We start from the raw sequence: 19,566 nt of genomic DNA, 5'->3' as shown, positions 1-19,566 counted from the left end.
TGCACCTGCAAGTACCATGGTTTGCTTCACTGATTTTCACTTTACAGACATGACTTTTCAGGAGTACTCCATTCTTCATGGAATAATTTTTTTCCATTCTAGAATTCTGTTATAATGTTTATTACTTTAGAAGCATTCATATTCCAGTGCACATACCCAGAAATCGATATATCAAATGGTACTTGTTTAATGCAACTTTAATGTGTGAGCTTGTCCTTAGTATTTAAACTTTGAACGGAATATTCATGTAACTTTATGGTTCTCCTAGCAAACAACTTTAAGTTCCACTTGAGGCTTTAAAAAATTCATTAGCTTTAGCTGGGCGGTGGTGGTGCACGACTTTAATCCTAGCACTCGGGAGGCAGAGGCAGGTGGATCGCTGTGAGTTCGAGGCCAGCCTGGTCTACAAGAACTAGTTCCAGGACAGGCTCCAAAACTAGAGAGAAACTGTCTCGAAAAACAAAAACAAAAAACAAAAAATTAATTAGTTTTACCTTTATTACGCGGTATTAAGTACTAGACAAGAATATCATGCACAGATTCAATGTCGAGGTCCCGCAGCTAGGGGCTGTGACCCTCGCCCCTTCCTCTAGAAGTGACGGAGTGCCGATGTTAGCACAGGAGACACAAGTGCTAACACGACCAACTTTTTCAAGAACCAGTCAGTGCTCACCGGTCAGGTTTCAGGTGAGATTTGAAAACACAAGTCCTGTACATTTATTCTCTTCTTTCAACTCCGCTTTCAAACAAGCGGAAACAAAACCGTGGGGTGTAATAAAATCCCGTCCTTCTCTACTGCGAAACTGCGTCGGGGAGGCGAAGAGGGGCTCGGGACCCGGCACCCATCCCAGCTCACGCGGGAGGGCGAGCACAGCTGGGATGCACAGGTCCAAACACCGGACTTCCCCACCCGTCTCTCTCACGGTCCGCGGGACAACCAGCCGGCCGAGGTGAAGGCGGCGTCCTCCCTCGGTTTCTCCGGGTGAGGGTCCACTCAGCGAAGGTCAGAGCACCCACAGACTCAACTCACCTTAGCAATGCTTAACTTGAGCACTGCGCGCTCGCTCCCACAGGCACCGAGAGGGCGGCGCCCCAGGTGAGCACGCGTGCGCAGTGGGACCGTAAATCAGCCCTCCCCCTTCGCCTTGGCCCGCCTTCGAGGGGCGGGCTCGCGAATGGGCGGGGCCACGAGGAAGGGGGTGGGGAGTGGAGAATGAGCGGCCGAGGACGGCGCCTGCGCGGTGGGCGTGATCCGGGCACTTAGGGCAGGATGAACGCTGCTTTCCAAGATGGCGACGGAGGGAGGAGGGAAGGAGATGAACGAGATTAAGACCCAATTCACCACCCGGGAAGGTCTGTACAAGCTGCTGCCGCACTCGGAGTACAGCCGGCCCAACCGGGTGCCCTTCAACTCGCAGGGATCCAACCCTGTCCGCGTCTCCTTCGTAAACCTCAACGACCAGTCTGGCAACGGCGACCGCCTCTGCTTCAATGTGGGCCGGGAGCTCTACTTCTATATCTACAAGGGGGTCCGCAAGGTACCGACCCGAGCGTCACCGGGGGCACGCCAGCGGTGCGGGCCGAAGCCGGGAGCTGGGCGGTGACAGCGAGGCCGGGGTGACCGGTGGGGGCGGCCAGCGCTGGTACTTTTGAGTGGGCCGGTAACTCCGCCGGGGTACTCCGGAGTGAGGCGGGTGGCGGCAGCGGTGCCTCGAAGGGGAAGGGGCTCTGGAATTGGGGCCGGAGAGACCCTGGGAACGGTAGGGTCCGTCAGGTTCCGACACTGCCGGGGAGCGGGCCTGAGTCCCCGGAAGAGGTGCGGCGGCCGTCTTAGGTGGCCTCGCTTCCCTGGAGGCTCGAGAGTCCTACACTGAGTGAGAGGACCGGGGCGCGAGGCGGCTCGGAAAGGTCCGTAAGGCGGAACCGGGACAGGGAGGCGGAGGACTTGGAGACTAGGTCAGAAAGGACCTGCTCGGCACGCAGGGCTACTCCACCTGCTGCCGCACTGACACTTCCTCGGAGCCTCTCCTCCCGGTGTCAACACTGTTTCTAAAGTCCTTCCCGGGAGGACTGCTGTCATTGTCTTCGCCGAGGGAACCTTCTCCCGAAAGATTTTTGAAGAGGGTCATTCTGTCCCTTGTATTATGGCAGGGCTTGAGTACTCGCACATGGGAGGTGGCAATGATGTTTTCAATAGGCTAAGTTGCTTCAGAGGTGTTCTGTGTGAGCGTGCCTAGATTTATCTTGTCTGACGAGTCAGGCTATGCCCCAAACAGGGAGGGATGTGCCTTAAATGCTACTTTTAAGTAACCGGCCAAGAACTTAACAGTAATTCTGGGAAGCATGTCATCGTGTTTTAAAATGTCTCGTTAAAAGCAGCAATTTATTGACGCTTTTCTTTCTGTCATTGGCAATGTAACTATGTTCTGAGAGTTGCTTGTTTTTAACTTTTGGCTGTTGAGTGAGGAATGAATGTACCCCATAGCACCTCGGATGGAATGTGACAAGGTGATGAAAGATTAACTTATAAATGCTCAGTTAGTGGGAAAATAAATTGTTCATATCTAAGAGTACACATTACCAAGGATTAATATATCCAGAGGTTTTTTTCTTTTATGTTATTTTGTATGGTTATGAGAACAAGGAAGGATATAATGGTATGCAAATGTTGCGTGTTGTTTCTTTAGTCCAGGGTGAATCTTTGATTTGGGCTTAGTCAGTGTACTACGGTGTTGGGTGATTTTTGCAAATAGTTGGTTGACTCTTCTCTCTTTTGTGATTGGAAAATTTGCGGTTTATAGTGTAGGAGCTGAAGTTTTAGTGTTGACTTCCAACTTTGTTATTGACTCATTGGTGACTTTTGAAACTTTTCCTTGCATTTCTTTAAAAAGGAGAGGGTTCCAATGCACATTAGAATTCGTAATATAATAGCTACAATGGTCGTTAGAGTCCTGACACACTCAGTAGATGTAAATTATAGAAACAAGTACTAAGAGTAACTGTCAGAAAAGAAGCTGCTATCTCAACATTCCTTCTTTGAATACCAGATTATTAAGGTTTTTCTCTGGAAATAATTTTTTTTTTGGTTTTTTTCAAGACAGGGTTTCTCTGTGGTTTTGGAGCCTGTCCTGGAACTAGCTCTTGTAGACCAGGCTGGTCTCGAACTCACAGAGATCCGCCTGCCTCTGCCTCCTGAGTGCTGGGATTAAAGGCGTGTGCCACCACCGCCCGGCTGGAAATAATTTTAAAGGACTGTGTTATCTAAGCATGTTTAGGGGCTGGGGAGCTGGCTCAGTGATTTAAGAACTTGCACTGATCTCGCAGAGGACTCCAGTTTAGTTCCCAGAACCTGTGTCAGGCTATTCCCCAGTACCTGAAACTACAGGTTCAGCTGATACCCTTTTCGGAGTTCTGAGTACTCACTTAGAGCACACACACGTAATTTAAAAAAATAAAATAAATCTTAGAAAAATTAGAATTAGATCCTACTGTGGTTGTGCACACCTGCAATCTTGGCACTCAGTTTGTGATTTTTGTGGCCATCCAGGACTATAGTTAGCAGATTGAGGCCAGCCTGGGGTACAGTTAACAAGTTTGAGTCAAACATGGGCTATATAGCAGGAACCTACCTCAAAAAAAAAAAATCCAAAACCAGGTGGGTGTGGTGGTGACAGCACGCACCTTGACAGGTGGATCTCTTTGAGTTCAAGGCCAGCCTGGCCTACCTAGGCTCATTTGGGCTAAGTAATTAGAACCCATCTCAAAACTAAAAACCAAAATAATGATGATATAAAAATGCAGTGTGCTTCAAAGTTAAATTCACAGGGTCTGGAAGATTGATTGCTCAATAGAATTAAGAGTGCTTGGTGCTCTTCAGAGTCCAGATCCCAGCTCCCGCATCAGGCAGCTCAGAGCTGCCTGTAATCACTGCTCCAGAATATTCAAAGCCCTTCTTCAAACCTCTTTGGGCACCTGCGTACATGTGGCATTAACATATATATATATATATATATATATATAGAATGAAAAAGTTTAAAAAGTGAAATTTACGCCATGCGGTGGTGCACATACCTTTAAACCTAGCACTGGGAAGCAGAGGCAGGCAGATCTCAGCCTGTTCTACAGAGTGAGTTCCAGGGCTGGCTCCATAGCTACTGAGAAACCAAAAAAAAAAAAAAAGAAAGAAAGAAATTTACTTGCATTAATGATTACTAGTTTGGGTGTTGCTTCATTTCCCCCATTTTTTTTTGTGCCCCTTCCCCCCAGTGTTGGGTGTGGACAGAACCTCAGGGCCTCTGTCATTTGTTAGGCAAGTGCTCCCTTGCTATGTTAAGCATCCAGCCCTGAAAGTCTTTTCTGGATCATTCTTATGACAAACTTCATCTGGATCGAGTAGCTCTGGTTTGCATAGTAAGAAAAAGACCATTTGTTTAGAAGTATTCTTAAAATGGTGTTCTAAGAGCTTGAAAACTACACTACAGCTTTCTTGAAAACATGTCTGGAACACTTCCACACGCCTTTAATTATAGCATTTGGGAGGCAGAGGCAGATGAATATCTTAGTTTGAGGCCAGCCTGTTCTACAAAGTGAGTTCCAGGACAGCCAGGGCTACACAGAGAAACCCTGTCTCAAAAAGGAAAAAAAAAAAAGTCTGAAATACATAAGTTGCCTTTAACTGGGTGATTTGAGTGCTTTGATACTTTGTGTGTATAAAATTTTATCAATCTTGAGATACATTTGTATTTTTGACATTTAAACTCTTCTAGCTGTTGCAATTGAAGTTTTTCTTTCCATAAGTGAGTTTGTACTTATTGTCATTTCTGAATATAAGTGGCTTTTTGTTTGATGAGGTCTTAAATAGACCAGGCTGGCTTTGAACTTATCAGGTAGCAGAGGATAATCTTGAACTCCTGATTCTCCTTTCTTTTATCTTTCAAGTTCTAGGCCGGGTGGTGGTGGCATATGCCTTTAATCCCAGCACCTAGGAAGCAGAGGCAGGTGGATCTCTGTGAGTTTGAGGCCAGCCTGGTCTACAGAGCTAGTTCCAGGACAGGTCCCGAAGCTACAGAGAAACCCTGTCTTGAAAAACCAAATAAATAAAATGCAAAAAAAAAAACTTAAATAAATCAAATTCTAGGAATATAGATACCACAGGATGGTGGTGAGTTTTGGCTCTGATTTTAAAATAGAGCTAATAATTTGCCCTGTATAAGGAGGGTTGACAATTAGAGGCCACCCTTCACCATATAACCATATAGTGAGACCCTATCTCAATAAAGCAAAGTAGTCAGTTAGTTAGGAAGTCAGAACTTACTTTTAGGGTAAGTAGTAAATAGGTCTTTTACTGGCTATTTTGACATGTTTTTTGTTTTTTCAAAAAACTTTCTTCAAGAAATATAAGTTGTGTTTGTGTGTGAGAAAGAGAGAGAGAGCACAGGCGAACTGGGGCTCAAACCCAATGGTCTCATAATACATGTTAGGCAAGAACTCTTGCCACTGAGTCACATCCCTCAGCCCAAGACGGATGAAATTTTACAATTATTTAGATCACCTAGAAGCCCCAATTTGGTTGAGATTTACAACTAAATTAAACATGTGTAAAATGGATAGTATTGAACCCAGAGTCTTAATGTATCCTGGGCAAACACTACCACTGAACTGTCCATTCCCTTTGCGCACCCCCCCCCCTCAATTATATTTTGAGATAGGGTCTTACTATGTAGTCTAGGCTGACCTTGAATTCATGTTCTGCCTGTACAGGTCCTGGGATTACAGGCATTCACAAGCTAAGTGTATGTGTAGCACGAATTCTAATTGGTTTTAATAATAAAAACCCGGAATCAGATTTTGGAGTTAAATGCTGAAAGATCAGAGAAGCAGAGCAGTCAAGCGCTAGTTCTTACCTCTATTGAATCCTCAGACCAAAGGGGTGATCCTTCCTGTCCCTACAAATCCTCAGACTGAATGCTGCAAGCTCCTGTCTCCTCCCGCTTTATATTCCTTTCTCCACCCAGCCATATTACTCCTGTCTCAACAGCCCTAGTGCTGGGATTTAAGATGTGAGCCACCACTGTTTGACTCTGTTTCTCTTGGATGGATTCAATCTCTTATAGCCCAGATGGCCTTGAACTCACAGAAATCTGCTTGCCTCTCCCGAGCACTGCAATTCAAGGTGTGAGCCACCACTGTCTTGCCTCTGTGGCTAATTAGTGTGGCTAGCTCCACACTCTGATCTTCAGGCAAGCTTTATTTGTTAGAGCACACACAAGCAATCACCACATGTGTGTGTTCTCTTTCTTCAGAGGAAGCATGGGGAAGTAGTCCAACACTGAGGAGTACAATATGGGCTCTTTTAAATGCTTAGAGATCGGAGTCTAGCAGTAGATGATATAGGTATAGGTAATTTCATCTCCCTCAGAAAACCAAGGCTAGGGAGGAGATACGTTTATTAGTGGTTTTCATTATAAGGAAACGGAAGCACATGTGAGCATAAAAAATTATTTTAGACAGATCACACTTTTTTTTAAAAATTTTCAAACAGAGTTTCTTTGTATAACAGCTCCGGCTGTTCTGGAACTTGCTTTTAGACCAGGTTGGCCTAGAACTCACAGATATAAGCCTGCCTCTGCCTCCTAAGTGCTGGGATTTTATATATATATATATATTTTTTTTTTTGTTTGTTTGTTTGTTTGTTTTTCGAGACAGGATTTCTCTGTAGCTTTGGAGCCTGTCCTGGAACTAGTTCTTGTAGACCAGGCTGGCTTCGAACTCACAAAGATCTGCCTGCCTCTGCCTCCTGAGTGCTGGGATTAAAGGCGTGTGCTGGCCTTTAATCAAGCCTTTTAAATCCATACTGTAGGTACTTCAGAATTTACCCAGTGTTGAGTTACACATTATCTTACTGGGCTTTTTCCCTTCCTTCCTTCCTTCCTTCCTTCCTTCCTTCCTTCCTTCCTGATTTATTTATTAATTATGTATATATACATTGTTCCACCTGCATATATGCCTGTATTCCAGAAGAGGGCACCAGATCTCATTGTATAGGATTGTGAACCATCATGTTGGTGCTGGGAATTGAATTTAGGTCCTCTGGAAGTGCTCTTAACCTTTGAGCCATCTTTCCAGCCCCTACTTTTTCTTTTTTGACATAGGATCTCACTGTGTAGCTTTGGTAGGCTTGGAACTCACAGAGAGATCCGGTTGCCTCTCCTCCCCACCCCCCAGTTTTGGGTTTAAACATGCCAGGCCTTCACTGAATCAGCCTTATGCGGGAGATGGAAACACCTTTGATTTCTTATGTTCTGAGATAAAGTTTGTGAACTTGTTTTGCTTAGTTGAAGACAGCATGAACATCAGTATTATGGTGCACTAATCATTTCAGCAGATTTGAGTGACTACCGTAATCCTAGTAATATTGAGCAGGATGCTATGAGAGATGAGAAAGACACCTCCCACGGAACTGTGAACTACTAGCTTTTAAATATTTTATGAATTATTCTATTATTTTAAAGATTGTTTTAGGAAAAAGATCCCAAAGGTAACTATTTTATTGGACCTGTCTTTTTATTTTGTGGAGACTGTTTTTTTTTTTTTGGTTTTTCAAGACAGGGTTTCTCTGTGGTTTTGGAGCCTGTCCTGGAACTAGCTTTTGTAGACCAGGCTGGTCTCGAACTCACAGAGATCCACCTGCCTCTGCCTCCCAAGTGCTGGGATTAAAGGCGTGCGCCACCACCGCCCGGCAGTGGAGACTGTTTTTATATCAATGTGAATGAATGGTCTTCATTCAGATCTCAGTTTAACCATCACCTCCTTCGCAAATCCTTATGTGAATTCACAGGTTAGATCAGTTCCCCTTTACATGTTCTCACAGCACCCTGTACTTTGCCTTCCTGACATTTTCTCAGTTTGTAATTCCCTGTGAGAATATCTCTTTTGTAGACAAAGCTTCCTTACAGCGGATTGGGCTTTTCCTGCTGTCTTCTCTTTGCCCATTGCAGTGCTACATCATTGAGGCAGGACCTTTGCTGCCGTATCTCGAGTTGAATGACTCAATAAAGCTGTGTCTACTCATGCAGAACCTTCAAAAGGTGTCCAAGTGGGTCTAAAAGTAATATGGGTAATTTTTAGTAGTTCATATCTTAAAAAATTTCCCAGTACTACCAATAGGTAATAAAGTTAGAGACAGTAAACAAATGCTACAGATTACTTTATTGTTGTTTTTGAGACAGGGTTTTAATTTGTAGCCCTTGTAGGGCCTCCAGGCTCACTATGTAGACCAGGCTGGCGTGGAACTCATAGTGATCTGCCTGTATTTGCTTCCTCAATGCTGGGCTAAAATGTAATACCTCCACACCTGACTTGCAGATTGCTTTTATGTATTGCTATCAAATCACACTACCTACAAGACTCATGTACTAGGAACAATTGCTTTAAAGTTGTAGTCTGTGGGACATGGTGTTACACTCCTGTAATATCAGCAGTTGGAAGGGGAGGCAAAAGGACCAGGATTTTTTTTTTTTTTTTTTTGGTTTTTTCGAGACAAGGTTTCTCTGTGGTTTTGGAGCCTGTCCTGGAACTAGCTCTGTAGACCAGGCTGGTCTCGAACTCACAGAGATCCGCCTGCCTCTGCCTCCCGAGTGCTGGGATTACAGGCGTGCGCCACCACCACCCGGCAAGGACCAGGATTTTAAGGCCAACATTGGGTACATAAGACCCTGTCTCAAAAAGCTGAACCAAATCAAACCAACTATATTCAGATTTACTCAACATGCAGACCAAACCTCCTTGCTCCTTCCTCCCCTCCTATTTCAGACTCCACACCATGAATGTACTGCTCAGGACTTTATTGATGTGATGATTCCTGTGGTACATGGGAATTAAATTTTGATGGGTCTAAGACCTGTTATCTGTTAAGATTGTATGATTACATACTCAATTTTAAAAGTGAAAATAAATTCATCTTTCCATTGGGGAGATGCTGCTAATGTTTTTAGGTTCATTGCTTCTTTTTTTCCCCCAAACAAGGTTTTTTCTGTGTAGCCCTCCCTCCCTGGCTATCCTGGAACTTGATCTGTAGACCAGGCTGGCCTCGAACTCAAAGAATCCCTTGCCTCTGCCTCTATAACCTGGCAGTTCATTGCTTCTTTATTTTTTAAGTTTTTTTTTTTTATTATGTATACAATATTCTCAGTTCTTTGCCTGCAGGCCAGAAGAGGGCACCAGCTCTCATTAAAAGATGGTTGTGGGCCACATTGTGGTTGCTGGGAATTGAACTCAGGACTTTTGGAAGAGCAAGCAGTGCTCTTAACCACTGAGCTATCTCTCCAGCACACCAAATTTAAATTAAGAAGCAATGAACTGGGGCTGGAGAGATGGCTCAGTGGTTAAGAGCACTGCTTGCTCTTCCAAAGGTCCTGAGTTCAATTCCCAGCAACCACAATGTGGCCCACAACCATCTTTTAATGAGAGCTGGTGCATTCTTCCTATATAAACAGGCAGATCACTGTATACATAATAAATAAATAAGCAAGTTGAAAATACTGTGACTTCTAGGTCTTTATGCTAGTTAAGGTTTATACTTGTGTGCTTGAGTGAAGTTGGAGCCAAAAGAAGCAGCTGATGCCATTTAAGTTTTATTGAGGAAAGTGGATGGTGGACTGATTTGGAAGAGGAGGAACATTTTGTCTTGTCAAAAACTGCAGGACCACCTGTTGGTGATGTTGGAAAGATGCATGCTTTTTATGGAGGGTGAACTGGATGCCACACACACTCCTCCTGGCTTTAGATACTGGATGGCTTTAGGATGTCATATTCAAATCCTCTGTTCTTTTCTCCCTCCTTTCTCTCCCTCCCTTCTGTCCCTCTTCTTCCTTCCCTCCCATCAGTGTTTTTCTTTATCTGTATAGGTGATTAAACCTAAGCATGCTGCGCGAGCATTCTGCCTCCGAGCTATCTGCCTTTTTAAGTTTTGAGTTAAAAAATATTTTTAAGATTAATTTAACTGTATTGTTTTGCCAGCATATGTGGTTGTGCACCATGTGTGTTCCTGGTACCTGCGAAGGGTACCAGATCCTCCAGAACTTGAGTTAAGGATGGTTGTGAACTACCTACCATGCGGGTACTGAGAACTGAACCTGAGTTCCCTGCTAGAGCAAGAAGTGCTCTTATCTGATGAGTAGTCAACTATGTAGCCCCCTTCACCTTTGTTTTGGGTAGTTTTTGAGTCAAGGTATTAGTAACTTGCTCAGTCTCTTGGCTTTGAGCTTTTTTTTTTTTTTTTTTTTTTTTTTTTTTAAGACAGTTGGTTGTCTTGGAACGTGCTCTGTAGACCAGATTGGTCTTGAACTCAGGATCCACCTGCCTCTTCTAAATGCCTTGGCTTAATATTTTTTTTTTTTAAATTAAGTTTTGTGGTCGTTGTTTGGTGGTGCTGAAGGGAGAGAAGATGGGAAAAGAACACAAGGTCTTGCTGTATAGCCCGGACTGGGCTAGAGTTCGTGGCAGTCTCCCCACCCTAACTAAATTCTTAGGTGCTGGATGGATAGGTATACACCATCACACCAGGCTTACTTTAAGAAATTTTGTACATAATCTAGTAGGGCACACATTGAATTGCTTTTTTTCCATTGAGAATTGCTTTCTGACTTCTGAAATAGTGATTTTTTTTTAAACTTTAGAATCTTGCATCCTGAGTTATTATTTAAAGTAGTAAATACCTCTCTAGAGAACCTTGCATCTCTTGAACTCAAAGAGGGGTGTAGTAATGAATGATCCCTGAGTAGATTTGAGCAGCAATAAGAAGCACACAGTGGCCTGGAGAAATGACTCCATGGTTAAGAACACTACAACTCATGCAGAGAACCCAGGATTGATTCCTAGCACTCACATGGCAGCTCGCAGTCATCTGTAACTCCTGTCCCATGAGGAGTCTGACACATAAACAAATAATTCTAAAAAATCAAGACACAGAAAACATGTATGAAATCAATAAAAAAAAATCATGAATGTCATGTTTTTTCAAGTCTGGGTTTCACTTTTTTTTTTAAAGCTCTTGCTAATCTGTAACTCCTTGAACTCACAGATATCTCCTTACCTCTGCCTCCCAAGTGCTGGGATTAAAGGCGTGCACCACCACCACCCAATGAATATCATTCATTTTTTTAAGGCTTATTTTTACTATTTTTAATTATGTACTTGTGTGTGTGTGCACGTGCATATGAATGTGAGTGCTAGTAGAGGCTAGAGGCATTGGATTCTAGAGTTGGAGTGTTCCTGGAGCTGGAGTTATGTACATGGTTGTGAGCTGCTTGACTGGGTGCTGTCAATAGAGCACAAGTTTACACTCTAACTGCTGTGCCATCTCTCCACCCCCTGCATGCTGGTCTCACTGCAAGTGTTGTGAAGCATGTCTGTCAATTATTACATGCGTGTGTAGACCAAGTTCTGCCTTCAAGAAGCTTGTTGATGTAGGTACTATTTTGTGATTAATGCTAGTGACATAGTGGCACTGTGTTAGGAACAAGAACCATCACAGTGGACTTGTCATTATCTGGTTTGGCTGCAGAGCTAAAGAAACTTTTCAAATTAGGTAGTAATATGCCTGCCATACAAACAAGATCCCCAGGACCCCAATAAGAAGGCAGGCCTAGTAAGTAGTACTGTACCTGTAGCCCCAGTACTAGGGCGGGAAGGGAGAGATGGCAAGACAGGCAGATTCCCTGAAGCCCACTAGTTCATCTTGGAGAATCGAAGAGCCTCAGGCTCAAAAAATTTGACCATCTCAAAAATATAAAGGTGGTGAGTGGTCGAGGAAAGACACCAGTGTCAACCTCTGTCCTCCATCCAGTGCCCACATGCACTAACAGACGAATACATTGCACACACAGATTTTTTTTTATATTTTTTTATTTATTTATTATGTATACAATATTGTGTCTGTATATGCCTGCAGGCCAGAAGAGGGCACCAGACCTCATTACAGTTGGTTGTGAGCCACCATGTGGTTGCTGGGAATTGAACTCAGGACCTTTGGAAGAGCAGGCAATGCTCTTAACCACTGAGCCATCTCTCCAGCCCTGCACACACAGATTTAAAGAGCAATGTGAAGATTTTTGTATTTGATGTTTTAGAGAACATTTCTTTTCTGTTTTATTAGTGGGATTAGTTTGTACAGAATTATGAACTCTGGTCCTATTCGATTATTCAGCAGAAGGCATGCACCACCGAATCCTTTTTTTTTTTTTTTTTTTTTTCCGAGTCAGGGTTTCTCTGTAGCTTTGGAGTTCATCTTGGAATTCACTCTGCAGACTAGGCTGGCCTTGAATTTACAGAGATCCACTTGTTTCTGCCTCCCCAATGCTGGGATTAAAAGCATGCACTACCACCACCTGGCCTTAACCGAGTCATTTTTAGGTCCCTATTTTAATACAGTTTTGAGCCATAGTTACCAGTTTAACTAGTTGCTATTCTCCAAGGTTTATTATATAAGAGGTAAATGATTTATATTGTAATGGTTAGTGATGAAATTTAACAGTCTTTTGAAAACAAAAGATAAAAATTGAAGTGAAAATAGAGTTAGTGGGCTGATTGATTGGTTTATGAGTTATATACCTGAGTGTTTTGTAATGTTAGGAGGTTTTTGTAATAATACTAATAAGAAACCCACTTAGAGGGATGAATTAGCTTATATCATTGAATATTAGGCTGGGGAACCAGCTCTATTTGCTAAGATAGACTTATTTATTTATGTATTTTGGGGTTTGCTTTCCATCAGCTTGCCAGCCTAACTGCTGTGGCTAGATGCTGGAGAGGTGATAGGCTCTCATCTACCAGACAGGAAAGTGCTCTACAGACAGATGCTGAAGAGAGACATGAGCTACATTGAGGGTCTAGACTGGTTCGGGGACCTAGAAGGAATAACCCGTTTCCTCTTTTAGACTGACCTTGAGGGCAGAAACCATATCTTATTTATCCATATCCATTAGACTTCTACTACGTAGAGACAGGATCAGTATTTAACTCAGGCTCGCCTTAGACTTGACAATTCTGGTGGCACACGCCTTTAATTTCAGCACTCAGGGATAGAGGCAGACTGACCTCTATGAGCCTAAGGCCAGCCTAGTGTACAGAGTAAATTCTAGGCCAGAAAGGAATACAGAGACCTTGCCTCAATGAAGAAGAAAGGAAGGAAGGCAGGAAGAAAAGGAAGGAAGAAAGTAAGGAAGAAAGTAAGTTGGTTTATATAGTTCTCTAAGGACCCCTTTAAATGAGTCAGGTGATCTTCCCGTCCCTTTCAGCAGCCAGGTGTGCTCTCTGTTACTCGCCATTCGCCATTCGTGGAGATAGGCCAGCCCCCTTCAAAACGTTTAGAAATTAGTCAGCCGTCTGGCCTCTTGTACTATTGGATGTCTTCTGGGTTAACTCAGGAGGAAGCAGTGCCTAGTGTCCTGAATGCCTGACACTGGCTTTTTTGTTCCCTATCCTGGAGTCCTGGGGAGAAAAGTCCATACTTGACCTTCCAGAAAAAAATCCTGCTGCCCTCCAGTTCTTTCCTGTTGGATGCAGGAGTTGTACCGCTCCTTTCATTCCCCCTTCCCCTAGTCCTGGTCTAACTGTACATGTAGATAGCAAATTGAGGGAAGTAAGATCTCAGCTAACTAAAAAATAGTATCTGTTGTCCTCCTGGCTTCCCATGCTGTGCCCGAAGTCTTGGGTTTCCATGAGAGAGCTCAGAGGGTGGAGGTGGAGTGGCCTCTCAGAGCCTGAATAGACCAGTCACCTCTTGTGTCCCTCTAGAACCTCTCTTCTTAGACTTTGTCGTTTTTCTTTCTTTCTGGTGGCTCTGCTCTGACTTCTTGGCTGCCTCGGCTTGTGGTAGACTGTGTCGCCTGTCTCATGGTTGTCCCTTCGCTAGTGCCTATAAATCAGGTACTGCGATTTCATTTGTACTGTATGGCCATCTTGCACTGCGACTTCTTGGTTCCATGGTTTCTGTGGCCACCCTGAGGTTCCATGGTTTCAGTGGCCACCCTGAGGTCCCAGTCTACCTCTGGCATGCTCTATTGTAGTGACGCTTAGGGTCTTACCATCGGCTGGAGCATTTCAGCATCAGAATCTGAGTTTACACAAAGCCTTTACCTTTTTAGTGTGACTTTGGCTCTCAGTGTCAGATTCAACATGGCACTGGCTATTCAACTTCTTGCTGCCAAATCCACTGGCTACCATTCAGCTTTTCAGCAGCACTTGGCACCACTGTTTATTTACTTATTAATTATTAATTTTATACTTTTATTTATTTTAGTTTCTGTTTGGTGGGACATGCACACACCACAGCATGTACGCTTGTTAGGGGACAATTTCTGAGAGTTGGTACCTTCCTTCCACAAGGTGGATCCTAGGGACTAAACTTGGGTCTTTAGGCTTGGTTGTAAATGCCCGCCTTATCTGCTGAGCAATTTTACTGGGTGCCTGTTTGTTTATATATTTATTACTGTTAAGTTAGAGTCTTACTGTATAGCTCAGGTTAGCCTTGAATTTTTCTCTGTAGTCCGGGCTGCCCCATCTTTCCCTCCCTCCCTCCCTCCTTCCCTCCCTCCCTCCCTCCCCCCCCCCCTCTCTCTCTGTTTTCTTATTTTTTTTAATATTTATTTATTATGTATACAATATTCTATCTGTGTTTATGCCTTCAGGCCAGAAGAGGGCACCAGACCCCATTACAGATGGTTGTGAGTCACCATGTGGTTGCTGGGAATTGAACTCAAGACCTTTGGAAGAGTAGGCAATGCTCTTAACCTCTGAGCCATCTCCCCAGCCCCTCTCTGTTTTCTTGCCTGCTTCAACTTCCTGAATACTGGGATTACAGGTGTGTTTCACCTTGGTTTAACACTTGAAAATTTTACTTTACTGCCAGTGGTGGTGGCACACACCTTTAATTCCAGCACTCGGGAGGCAGGGACAGGCAGATTTCTGTGAATTCGAGGCCAGCCTGGGCTACAGAGTGAGGATCAGTACAGGCTCCAAAGTTACACAGAGAAACCCTGTCTCGAAAACCAAATAAATAAATAAATAAATTTACTATTATTATTGTGGTGTATATGTGTAGGAACACGTGTGCCTTGTGGAGGTCAGGGTGATTTTCAGGAATTGGTTCTTTCCTTTCCACTGTGTGGGTTTCAGGTTAGGGACAGCACTCAGGCTTGTGCAACAGCCTGCTGATCGGCTCACCCTCCCACCCTCCCCTCCCCCACCCCCCATTTTGTCACTTTAATCCTGAATTCACCTTTCTGGCCCATGCCTCTTTGGCTTCTTTTCTTGGTTCATTTCCTACTGTCTAGATTTTAATTGTTGGGTTTCCTCAATGACTTAGTCTTAATTCCTTTCTCAATTCTATTATGTTTCTTGGCTACATTTGAAATCATATTTCCCTTTTGTTCCTGAAATAGTTTGTTTATGTTCTTTTACCCCCAGGAAAAATGATTTATTTCAGTAAATGAACCCAGTGGGTATTTCTGTGAGAGCACAATTTAGTTAGGGCAATTAAAATTTGAACTAACATATGCTCTGGCCAATCTCGGCCTCGATCATCTTCAGCTGTAGATCTTCCTTCTTGATAGTGAGTGGCCTTGCCAGTTCTTTCTTCAGCTCCCGTTGCCATCTGCTTTTTGGGCTGTGTGTCTCTAGTCCTAGTATCCATCTCTGTGTTAAAACTACCTTTCCTCCTGCTCTAGACCTTGACTTTGGCCTAGGTGGTGCTAGGCCCTGTCACTGACCTGAACTTTATCCTTCTCATTCAGATTTGTTTTTCCCTAACAGATTTACAAGATTTGCTTGTTAAATATTTTTTTTCAAATTCAGTGTGGTGGCTAATGCTTATAATCTCAATACCCAGGAGACAGAGGCAGGAAGATTGCTGTAGGTTAAATGCCAGTTTGAGCCACATAGTGAGACACCCCCACCCTCCAAACACACACCCACCAACAAACATCAAGCTCATTTTTCTGTTTTATGCATGCTGCTGTGTTCTCTTTATTCCTTTAGTTTTCTTTAGGTTACTCTCTGTGTTTTTCCTTAGCTTACTGAATAAAAACATGTTTAATCTTTTCTTGTTTTTAAATGATAGGCTCAAAGTTCCTGTGAGCTTTATTGCTTTAGCAGCCTCCCATGTATTAGGTAAGTGGTAACAAGTATTTGGGATCTGAGTAGTTTTTTATTTCATTTCTTACTTCGTCCTTAACTCCTGATTCTAAATAGACAGTTTTAAGTTTCTATTAATGTGCCTTTCCTTTTAAAATTAATAAATTGATGAGTGTGTGTATGGCGTGTTTGTGCATGTGCATGCTATGGTATGTGTGTAGAAGTCAGAGGACAGCTTTGTGGAGTTCGTTCTAGAGCTTGAACTCAGGATGTCAGAATTGTATAGAGCCATCTCCCTAGCCCATACGTTTTTCTAATAGTTAAAGTTTTAAAAAAAAACCATGTTTATTTACTTGGTAGGGGATGAGGAAGGACACATGCATTACATGGCATACTAGTGGAGGTCTGAGGATAACTTTTGGGAGTCAGCTCTCCTATCATATGGGTCTTAGGAAAAGAACTCACTCTTCAGGGTTAGTGGTGAGCACCCTCACCTGCTGAGCCACCTCACTGACCCTTGGTGTGTCTTTGTCCTCTACAAAACATTTGAATTCCATTGTCATTGTGCTTCTTTCTCTCCCACTCTCCTAGTTTTACTGTTTCCTGCTGATTCCCATTTGAAAGTATGCCTTGAACAGACCTGTGTGTGTTTGCTTCTTTACTCAGCTCTCCTAGACAGCCTCTAGTCCCTTCTTGCCTCTTCTGTCCCTATTCTTCACAGTTACTAGAATCGTTATAGATGTGAATTCGATGTCATTCCTAGACTTGAAGCCATTCAATGACATTTATTTGTTTGTTTATTGAAACAAGGTCTCAGGTGGCCCAGGCTGGCCTCGCATGGGCTGTGTAGCTGAAGATGACCTTGAATTTATTATTCTCCTGCTGACACCTCCAAGTGCTACACTGCTTAGAGTACTGACCCCTGTTGAGTCTACCATGAGAAAGAAAAGGGGAAATGATGTAGGAGGTCCTTCTGTCTGTGTGTTGCTTTCACTGGTTAATAAAGAAACTGTTTTGGGCCTGTTAATATGGCAGAACTTAGGTAGGCAGGGAAAACTAAATGGCATGCTGGGAGGAAGAAGGGCAGAGTGAAGCGATGCCATGGACCCGCCACCGGAGATAGATGTTCTGAAGCTTTGCTGGTAGTCCACGACCTTGTGGCGATATACAGATTAATAGAAATGGCTTAAATTAATATGTAAAGTTAGCCAATAAGAAGTTAGAGCTAATGGGTCAAGCAGTGTTTTAATGAATATGGTTTCTGTGTGATTATTTTGGCTCTGGGTAGCTGGGACAAACAAGCAGCCTTCCTGTTAAATTTTTGCCAGGAATGTAGCTCAGTGGTAGACTACTTGTCTACCATGCCCAGCACGCATGATTCCATCCCCAGCAATACAGATGAACAGAAAAAACCCCCAAACCATGACCTATTCATATTGTATGAGCCAGCCCTTGCCTTCCTTATTTGCAGCTCTTTCATTTTCTTGCTGACTTACTGGCTTCCATTTAATCCCTCTGATTAGCATTAAACTTCTTTATACTTATTTTTATGTGCTATTTTCTCTGCCAGGAGTGTTGTTTTCCTTTTTTCCCTTCGATCTTCTCTAAAGGGGAGCTACACCCACCCTTTATTATCAGAGCAACAACATGAACTGTGTTCCCTCTGTGACTAGATCATTTCCCAGATAGCTACAAGGCTAGCTAGCTCCCTCACCTTTTCTGATATCTGCCTGTTGTGGTTTGAATGAAAATGGCCTCCATAGGCTCATGTTTGAGTAAATGGTCCCCAGTTGATGGAACTGTTTGGCAAGAATTGGCAGATGTGACCTTGTTGGAGGATGTGTGTCACTGGGGTATGCTTTGAGGTTTCAAAAGACTCAAACCATTCCTAGTTTCTCTGTCTTCATTTTATGAGTCAAGATGTAAGCTCTCAGTTGTTCCTGCCTCTGTGCCTTTGCTCTATCATCATGGGCTCTAACCCTCTGAAATGATAAGCCATAAATTAATGCTTTCTTTTATAAGTAGCCTTGGTCAATTGTTTTATCACAGCAATAGAAAAGTAACTAAGATAGTACCTAAATGTGATTCTGCTATTCCTTTCCAGACAGGGACTACATGAGGTAGGAGTAGCTTTTCCTTTCCACAGGGTTTCATTCTGTAGTCCAGGCAGTCTTAGAACTCATTCTGAGATGACTTTGATCTCATGGTAATCCTTTTGCATTAGCTGAGATTATGGACATGAGCAGCATAGACAGCTTAACTTTTTCGTAGTCCTTATTACTGTCTGATTCTCATCTAACTTGTTTGTCTTTTCTACAGGAAGAGGTAGTGATTATTATCTTCACTCCTGAGACCTAACTTAGAAGGAAATGTATCAGCTCAGGACCCCCAAGACCAAGTTCTCAGCACAAAGGAAATTTATTTGTCTTGGAGAGACAGAGGGCAGGGGTAAGGGACAAAGACAGGAGATTGAGGAAGAGGGAAGGGTACGGGAACAAGGAAAAGGGCACAGGGTTATTTGTCCTGGAGGGACAAAGGACTGCATCTAGATAGAGAGGAGACAGGTATGGCACATAGGAAAATCGTGGTTTATAAAGGGAAAGAGAGAAACCCCATGTTAGGATGAGGAGTTTAATTTTTGTTTTTGTTTTTAAGTCAGGGTTTCTCTGTGTAGTCCTGGTTGTTATGGAACTTTCTTTGTAGACCAGGGTGGTCTTGCATCTACAGAGATCCAACTGAGTGCTGGAATTAGAGGTGTGCTCCACCATGCCTTGTTTGAGTTGTTAATTTTATTTGGACATGTTAATTAGGTGAGCCAAAGGGCACTTTTGATTGCTGGACTTCAGTCCTTTGATAGCAGAACCTTGGTAGTCAGCCTTAGGAGAATGAAGTGGCCAAATAAGGGAATAGTTCTTGGTGGCTAGCTTTAGAAATATAGTGGGTTTTTAGCAAGACAGAGAGAATGGGAGAGAAGGACAAAGCCTGCTAGAGCTGTTTGCCAGGCCCGAGTAGAATTCAGCGAATACTGGTTGAGTGAACTGTGAAAGAATTTATCTGAGGCGAGTTAGTAAGACAGTCTCTGTCTAGGATGTAGGTATTATGGGTATTATGGCTTCTTGTTAGGCCTGTTTTGTTCTTTAAATAGTCAGTGCATTTGCATGGTTCAAAATTCAAAGGATATTAAAATGAAAAGTCTCTCAAATCTTGGCCCCATGCACCATGTTCTCTTCACAGATAGCCAGTACTGGAGCTAAGGATATGGACATGTGGCTTCATGGGTAGAATAGTTAATTGCTTATTATTTACACCAGAAATAACCAGCAGTAACTCATAGGTATATTCCATTTATATCAAAATGCAAATTTTAGCATCAGGATGTTTATACCTTGTCTTATTTTTGTTTTGTTTTGTTTGAGAACATTTCTCTGTGTAACA

General features: G+C 43.2%; 1 protein-coding gene across 6 annotated transcripts in view; it reads left to right on the top strand.

Moving 5' to 3' along the window:
- Positions 1-1,235: 1,235 nt before the first annotated feature.
- Wdr20 (WD repeat domain 20) overlaps positions 1,236-19,566 on the top strand; it is a 72,311-nt gene continuing 53,980 nt past the window's right edge. For 3 of the 6 annotated variants that reach the window (XM_041633455.1, XM_041633451.1, XM_041633456.1), the window contains exon 1: positions 1,237-1,538. In XM_041633455.1, the coding sequence (XP_041489389.1) occupies positions 1,290-1,538 (249 nt within the window). In that variant the 5' untranslated portion in view covers positions 1,237-1,289. Of the gene's footprint in view, positions 1,539-19,566 lie in introns of all 6 variants that reach the window. The other 3 variants (XM_041633452.1, XM_041633454.1, XM_041633453.1) reach the window with 3 other exon arrangements.

Source organism: Microtus oregoni, unplaced genomic scaffold (genome assembly GCF_018167655.1).
Source record: "Microtus oregoni isolate MIOR12 unplaced genomic scaffold, Mior012 000043F_ref0000047, whole genome shotgun sequence".
Taxonomy (NCBI): Eukaryota; Metazoa; Chordata; class Mammalia; order Rodentia; family Cricetidae; genus Microtus; species Microtus oregoni.
The sequence above is the reverse complement of the archived record's forward strand: the minus strand, read 5'-3'. Positions and strand labels throughout refer to the sequence as shown.